Source organism: Athene cunicularia, assembly GCF_003259725.1.
Source record: "Athene cunicularia isolate RWA chromosome 24 unlocalized genomic scaffold, athCun1 chr24_part1, whole genome shotgun sequence".
Lineage (NCBI taxonomy): Eukaryota > Metazoa > Chordata > Aves > Strigiformes > Strigidae > Athene > Athene cunicularia.
In genome coordinates, this window is record NW_020799132.1 from 410,395 (window position 1) to 417,208 (window position 6,814).

General features: G+C 54.3%; 2 protein-coding genes across 3 annotated transcripts in view; both read left to right on the forward strand.

Moving 5' to 3' along the window:
• Positions 1–356: 356 nt before the first annotated feature.
• Positions 357–6,358, forward strand: DDX25 (DEAD-box helicase 25). Of its 2 annotated transcripts, XR_003399935.1 has the most exons (10): positions 357–488; positions 578–670; positions 775–877; positions 1,580–1,694; positions 2,062–2,239; positions 2,591–2,828; positions 4,016–4,178; positions 4,342–4,530; positions 4,817–5,288; positions 5,596–6,358. XR_003399935.1 is itself a non-coding variant. In XM_026863660.1 (9 exons), the coding sequence occupies exons 2-9, from the start codon at positions 609–611 to the stop codon at positions 5,655–5,657; spliced, it is 1,110 nt and encodes a 369-aa protein (XP_026719461.1). In that variant the 5' UTR covers positions 357–488; positions 578–608; the 3' UTR covers positions 5,658–6,358. The 2 variants fall into 2 exon arrangements, 1 of the variants encoding a protein (XP_026719461.1); XM_026863660.1 differs by lacking the exon at positions 4,817–5,288.
• The window catches only part of VSIG10L2 (V-set and immunoglobulin domain containing 10 like 2), a 7,294-nt gene continuing 6,368 nt past the window's right edge, over positions 5,889–6,814 (forward strand). The window contains exons 1-2 of the mRNA XM_026863566.1: positions 5,889–5,893; positions 6,109–6,277. Of these exons, the coding sequence (XP_026719367.1) occupies positions 5,889–5,893; positions 6,109–6,277 (174 nt within the window). The remainder of the gene's footprint in view (positions 5,894–6,108; positions 6,278–6,814) is intronic.

The window sequence follows — 6,814 nt, forward strand, 5'->3', positions numbered from 1 at the left end:
GGCTGGAAACTGCCCCAGGGGAGGGTCAGGCTGGGCAGGAGGAGAAAATGTTTCCCAGAGTGGTCAGAGAGTGGAACAGGCTGCCCAGGGAGGGGGGGAGTCCCCATCCCTGGGGGGGTTTAAGGGCCGTTGGGATGAGCTGTGGGGGATGTGGGGTAGGGGAGAAATTTGTAGAGTGGGGCTGAGGGTTGGACTCGATGATCCCGAGGGGCTTTTCCAACCTGAGTGATTCTGTGATCCCTGAGAGAAGGGATGGCCAGTGACCCCAGTATTTGCAGGAAGTGGGGACTTTTGTGAGAAACTTCTCATAGAAAAAGTAGGTTTTTTTCAAATGAGTCTCTGCCTTTTCCAGTGGACTTGGCAGAAGTCTCGCTGCTCAACAAGCTGATCCGCACATCCCTCGTGGAGTCCAGCCACTGCGTAGAGGTCCTGCAGCAGGACCCCAGCTCCCCGCTCTTCTCTGTCAAAAGCTTCGAAGAGCTGCCCCTGTGAGTCACCACTGGCCCCCAGCCCGGCAAAGAGCGAGAGCCGCTGCTGTTTGTCCAACAGGCCCTTTCTGCTGTTGCTTTTTTTATAGGAAGAAGGAGCTTTTGCAGGGGGTTTACATCATGGGCTTCAACAGACCATCCAAAATCCAGGAGATGGCTCTGCCGATCATGCTGGCATATCCGTGAGTAGAATGCCAGGCGGGTGAGCCCCCCCTTGAGGCATCCCCAGCATGGGGACGCCCCCCCCCCTCCCTTTTCATGCCACTAAGCAGCCTTTGCCTTGCAGGCCCCAAAATCTGATTGCCCAGAGCCAGTCAGGGACAGGGAAAACAGCAGCTTTTGTCTTGGCGATGCTGAGCAGAGTTAATGCCACTGAGAAATACCCGCAGGTAACGCAGGAAAGGGAAAGCTGATGCAGGAGGGGTTTGCCCACGTCCTCAAGACGCGAGCTCTGTTTTTTGCCCCCATCTCTGGGTGATTTTATATACTGGAGGGGGGTAGTAAACCCCCAGGTACCATCGCAGCAGCAGGTAGGACAGAAAGCGTGGTGCCCACTCAAGGGAGGTACTTTTAGTTGCTAGCAGTGGATTAAGCCAGGCTCTAGATATCCTGGAATTTAAATTTTGAAAAGCAACTGCAGAGACTGCTGGTTTTCTGGTGGTTTAAATGCCCCCATGAGCTCCCGTTGCCTCTCCATACGCAGAATTAGCTTTGTGCCCTGCTTACTGCAGTTTGAAGTCCCTTCTCAAGCCTACAGGGCGATCTAAGCCGCCGCTTTAAAGCTGGATGCAGAAACGAGCCACACCATGCTTTGGGAGACACATATCCTCCTCAGAAATAGCTACAGCGATTTCTTACTGCTTCCACCCCTTGAGCTGTGCTGCGTTCCCAGCTCTCTAACCTCTGCATGTGACCAACTACCTGAACCCCCCGCGCTTCAGAGGGAGTTTAGCTTGTGGATTTTCCTCTGCTCTTCTTTCTGTTCCTTCAAAGTACACTTATTGCCTGCCCGGTGTATCCCATCCCGGGAGCACCCTCAGCTTTTAATCAAGGCGTTTCTCCTCTGACAGCTCTTTTATCTCTTCCCCCAGTGCCTCTGCTTGGCTCCCACCTACGAGCTGGCCCTGCAAATTGGGTGCGTGATTGAGAGCATCGGGAGGTTTTGTGCTGATGTGAAGGTTACATACGCTGTCCGGGGAAATAGAGGTGAGTCCAGCCCTGCTGAGCAGAGCTACTGGCGCCGTCACGGGAGTATTGAGTGGTTACAGGGATTCCCTCTTAGAGCCTTGAGCCGCACAGACCCCTGTGAAGGCCAGTAAAATAGTGTCTGTATTCCCCTCACTGCCTAAGGAGTCTTTTTCACAATTGCTGGCTGCTTCCAGACTCACTCCTTCCCACGTGGGGCTGCTTTCCACCCCACTCCCCGAGGCTGTAGGGAAGCATCAACCCTGTTTGTAATTTTAATCTCAAGCTCCACTTTATGGAATCTGAGATAACCAAGGGGAAAAATGCGCCCAAGCAACAGAAACCCATCGTGTTTGGAGGCGCTGGGATGCAGTTTCCCCTCTCACAGTTCTGCAGGGCACCAGGCTGCAGGAGCAGATCGTCATCGGGACTCCGGGGACGATGCTGGACTGGTGCTTCAAACGCAGACTCATAGACATGAAGAAGGTCAAGTTGTTTGTGCTGGATGAAGCCGACATCATGATGGACACTCAGGGCCTCTGCTGTCAAAGCATGCGTGTTCAGAGGTAAGGATTCCTGAGGGCTGCCATCTGGCTTCCCCATTTTTTCTCCCTTTTTGCTCAGTTTTGAGGGAATCGGTCGCTGAACGAGCAATCTGTGTCCCTGTGATGTCAGAGGGGCTTGCTGCAGTGAGAATTGGCTTTTGTACCGCAGCAGGCTCTGACCTGCTTAGGCCAGGGGTCCAGCCTGCTGTAATACCGCATCGTGAGACACACAGGAAGATTTTTACCTCGCTTACCTTTCCTTTGAACCGCTAGGTGACTCAAAATCGACTTTTTAATTTTTTTTTTTCCAGTGAGCACATCTGGGCATCAGGCTGCTCTCCTGGGCTGACAAGTCCTTTTTCTCCCCTCCAGGGCTTTACCCAGCGGCTGCCAGATGCTGCTGTTCTCAGCTACATTCAAGGAAAACGTGCGGGCATTTGCCATGCAGATAATCTCCAACCCCATCGTGATAAAGCTGCGCAAGGACGAGCTCACCCTGAGCAACATCCGGCAGTACTACTTCATGTGCAGGAACAGGGAAGAGAAGTACAGAGCCCTCTGCAATATCTATGGCAGCATCACCATCGGCCAGGCTATGATCTTCTGCCAGGTGAAGTGCTTCTGCCTGCCCACGGAGATCGTTTTTGCCTTATACATGTGTTTTTCTGGGTAAAAAAGTGGCTGGATGGCCAGGCCCAAAGAGTTGTGACTGGCTGCTAACTGGATTTAACCCTATTCACCACAAGTGGTGTCCCCGGGGCTGGGTTTTGGGGCCACTGTTTAACATCTTTATTGATGATCTAGACGAGGGGATCGAGTGCACCCTCAGTCAGTTTGCAGACAACACCCAGTTGGGTGGGAGTGTTGATCTGCTCGAGGGCAGGGAGGCTCTGCAGAGAGACCTGGGCAGGCTGGAGCGATGGGCTGAGCCCAACTGGGGGAGTTTCACTGAGGGCAAATGCCAGGGGCTGCCCTTGGGCCACAACAGCCCCCAGCAGCGCTACAGGCTTGGGGAGGAGTGGCTGGAGAGCTGCCAGTCAGAGAGGGACCTGGGGGGATTGATAATGAGCCAGCAGTGTGCCCAGAGGGCCAAGAAGGCCAATGGCATCCTGGCTTGTGTCAGCACTGGCGAGGCCAGCAGGGACAGGGAAGGGATCTGAGCCCTGGGCTCGGCACTGGTGAGGCCGCCCCTCGCTGAGTGGGTTCAGTTTTGGGCCCCTCACCCCAAAAAGGCCATTGAATGACTCGAGCGTGGCCAGAGAAGGGCAACGGAGCTGGGGCAGGGTCTGGAGCACAGGTGTGCTGGGGAGCGGCTGGGGGAACTGGGAGGGTTCAGTCTGGAGAAGAGGAGGCTGAGGGGAGACCTCCTGGCCCTCTGCAACTCCCTGCCAGGAGGGTGCAGAGAGGGGGGATGAGTCTCTGGAGCCAAGGAGCCAGCGCCAGGCCCCGAGGGAATGGCCTCAAGCTGCCCAGGGCAGGGTCAGGCTGGCTCTGAGGAAGGATTTCTGTGCAGAAGGGGCTGTTGGGCGTTGGAATGGGCTGCCCAGGGCAGGGGGGGAGTCCCCGGGATCCCTGGAGCGGTTGAAGAGTCGGGCTGAGCCAGCGCTGAGGGATCTGGGGGAGTTGGGAACAGTCAGGGTGAGGTTCATGGTTGGACTGGAGGAGCTTCAAGGGCTTTTCCAACTGAGATGATTCTGGGATTATTTTGGGGTGTTAACAAGCGCTGCGAGGTCCCTCAAAAGAATCAGGGGGCTCAGGAGTGGGGGAAAATAAAACCTCATCCTGCCTCTCCCCCAGACTCGGAGGAGCGCGGACTGGTTGTCGGTGGAGATGAGCCAAGATGGGCACCAGGTCGCCATCCTGACAGCAGAGCTGACAGTAGCCCAGCGGGCCCACGTCATCCAGCGCTTCCGTGACGGGAAGGAAAAGGTCCTCATCGCCACCAACGTCTGCGCCAGAGGTACCCCCGAAAATCCCAACGCCCCTCGCCCTTCTGAGGGTGTGAAACATGCTTCCTCACCTACCAGTTCTTCTGGTGTCAGTGTGGGCTTGAGCAACAGATCCTCCCTGACTTGCGATGCCTTTCCACAGTCCCTTTCTCCCCATTTTATTTTTTTTCCCAGGCATTGATGTGCAGCAGGTCACCGTTGTGGTGAACTTCACCCTTCCCACCGGGCAGAAGAACCAGCCGGATTTCGAGACCTACCTCCACCGCATCGGGCGAACGGGACGTTTTGGGAAGAAGGGCATCGCCTTCAGCATGGTGGAAAGTCAGAACTTGGAGCTCGTGCGGATGATAGAGGAACATTTCCGTGAGTATCTGCGTGTCGACACCTCACCAGGAGGTGGGTTTGGGACTGGTCATCCCCCTCTGCTTCATTTCCCATCTGCAAATGGACCTTGTTGAGCTGCTCCTCTGCCCGGGGCTCATCCCATCAGTGTATCAGGTGCAGCTTTCAGCCCTTTTAGGATGTTTTTTCTTTTTTTTCCCCTACCGGACAGATTTTCAGAGAAACAGCCAAGGAGGTGGTGCATGACTTGCAAGGACATTTCAAGTACCCAGGGTGCCTCAGTACCTCTTTTTTTTCCCTCCTTCAGGCATTTTATCTACCTTTACCCTGCAAGTCCTGGTCCGGGGGGAGCTGGTACCCCAGCTTAGCCCTGGATGGGGGAGAAAAGCCAGCCGCTGAAACCTTACCTGACTGCAAATCGCTCATCACTCACAAACATCATGAGGATTTCCATGGAGTTTTCAAGAGGCTGTCGCTGCACCAGTGGCTTTTCAAATCCCAGTGCCTGTTTTCCCTGTGGTTATTTTAAGGGAAAAGAGAGTTATCTTCTGAGTGGCAGAAGTGTCAGGCAACGGATGAGCAGCTCGAATAACCACGAGGTGGGATGAGCCTGACCACAGGCACAGCCAGAATTAGCCAGAAGAGCCCAGTGTGGGATTTCCAAGGATGAAAATCCGAGCAGATGAACTCCCAGCCACCCAACTTTTTCCTTCTTAATGTTGCAATTCAAGGGCTGGGGCCTGGATAAAGGAACTTCCCCTTCTGGCATCGCTGTGGAGGTGGGAGCAGAGAGCGGGAGCATGGCTGGAAGCTGAACCCGACGCGTTGCTTCACGCTTGGGCCACCTCTTGCTTTCTCAGCAGCTTTCTTTCAGCCACTGCCCTTGATCCACTTTACTTCCTCCAAGTTTATTTTTCTATTGCTTGAAAGCCACAAACTGGAAATATTGCACCGAGCGCTTCGGGGAGCTTCCTAACCCGCATGCAAATGGTGCAGTCACCGGCTCGTGGGGTGCCTGGGTTTGGTTTTCACCCTGGTTGTGCCAAACACTGACAGTTTTTTTGTTTGGTTTTTTTTTTCCCTCAGAGACCAAGATCAAGCAGCTGGACCCGGACAACATGGACGAGCTCGAGAAGCTTGAAAACTGAGTGAGCAATGGGGATTTGCTCTCCCAGATCACAGTTCTGGCTCAAAACAGGAGGAAAAGTTCCAGGGGAAAATCTCCCAGTTCACGTTTTCTCAAGCTGTTTAGTTTTGTTACAGTGTTTTAAGAGGCGGCAAGGGGGAGCCCTCAGCCCTAGCGGTTATTGTTCTTGCTTTTGTCCCTTGTTGTATCCCCAAGGTTTTCATAGCCTGAGGGATCCCCTAAGGAGTTTAACATGAGGTAAAGCTCCCCAAAAATGGGTCTAGGTACGCTCGGAGGGGTCAGAAAATGGGCAAAATCCAGTAACTGGCCCAAAAAATCCGCTGCTGGTCTGCAGGCAGCAGTGGCGGGTGGCGTTTCTGTCAGAAACAGCTCAGAAAAAAACTTTTGTAACTTAACTCCTTTCTCCTGATTTTTTTCTTTTAAAAAAGCCCAAACTAACCCCTTCTCGCTAGATGGCAGCAGGCAGCCGCCACCATCCCCAATCCCACCGGGGCCCAAACGAGGGACACGTTTGTCCCCAAAAGATTTTCCCAGCACTGGCGCCGATCTCTGACAAAACGGAATGATTTATCCCCGAAGGCGTTGGGAGCCTCCCGCTCGGTATTAACGGTGTCGGGTTTGGTAACGAGCAATTAATTGTAATTAAGGAAGTGGCGGCGGGGTGGGGGAGGAGGGACACCAGGTAATTTTCTGCTGTTTTGGCCAGGCCAGGCCAGGCGGGTGGAAGAAGGCCGGTCTTGAGCCTTAACACCGCCCCCCCTCCTGTGCTGACACCAGCACCCCTGTGCCAAAAAATCCTTATATTTGGGCGCTTTTTTTTTTTTTTTTTTTCCCCCCTGGGTTATCAGCACCCCAAGACATTTCCCTGCCTCAGTGAAACACCCCCACGGTGGTACCCCTACCCCGGAGGGCAGATGGGGTTTTTTTAAAAAATCAAAATATTTAGGGATGATTTTGTGCAAATGCCCTATTTTGAGGGGAATTTCAGCCCCTGGGCTGCCACCTCCTGAGCTTGACTGGCTCCGGCCACGGCCCTTCCACGGTGGGTGCTGGCTCTGGAGACGTGTGTGTTCCTGTCATCTGAACCCCCAAATCCTCCATGGGGGTGCTCCAGCCCCCCCACCCCCCCCCGGCATTGCATTACAGTGCCGCCACCCC

What these genes read in the sequence shown, in the direction of transcription:
- DDX25 (XM_026863660.1), top strand. Translation starts at nt 609, where the DNA reads ATGGGCTTCAACAGACCATCCAAAATCCAGGAGATGGCTCTGCCGATC. An exon ending in AGGCTATGATCTTCTGCCAG is followed by an intron (nt 2,829 to 4,015) that starts GTGAAGTGCTTC and finishes CCTCTCCCCCAG; the next exon opens with ACTCGGAGGAGCGCGGACTG. An exon ending in CACCAACGTCTGCGCCAGAG is followed by an intron (nt 4,179 to 4,341) that starts GTACCCCCGAAA and finishes TTTTTTTCCCAG; the next exon opens with GCATTGATGTGCAGCAGGTC.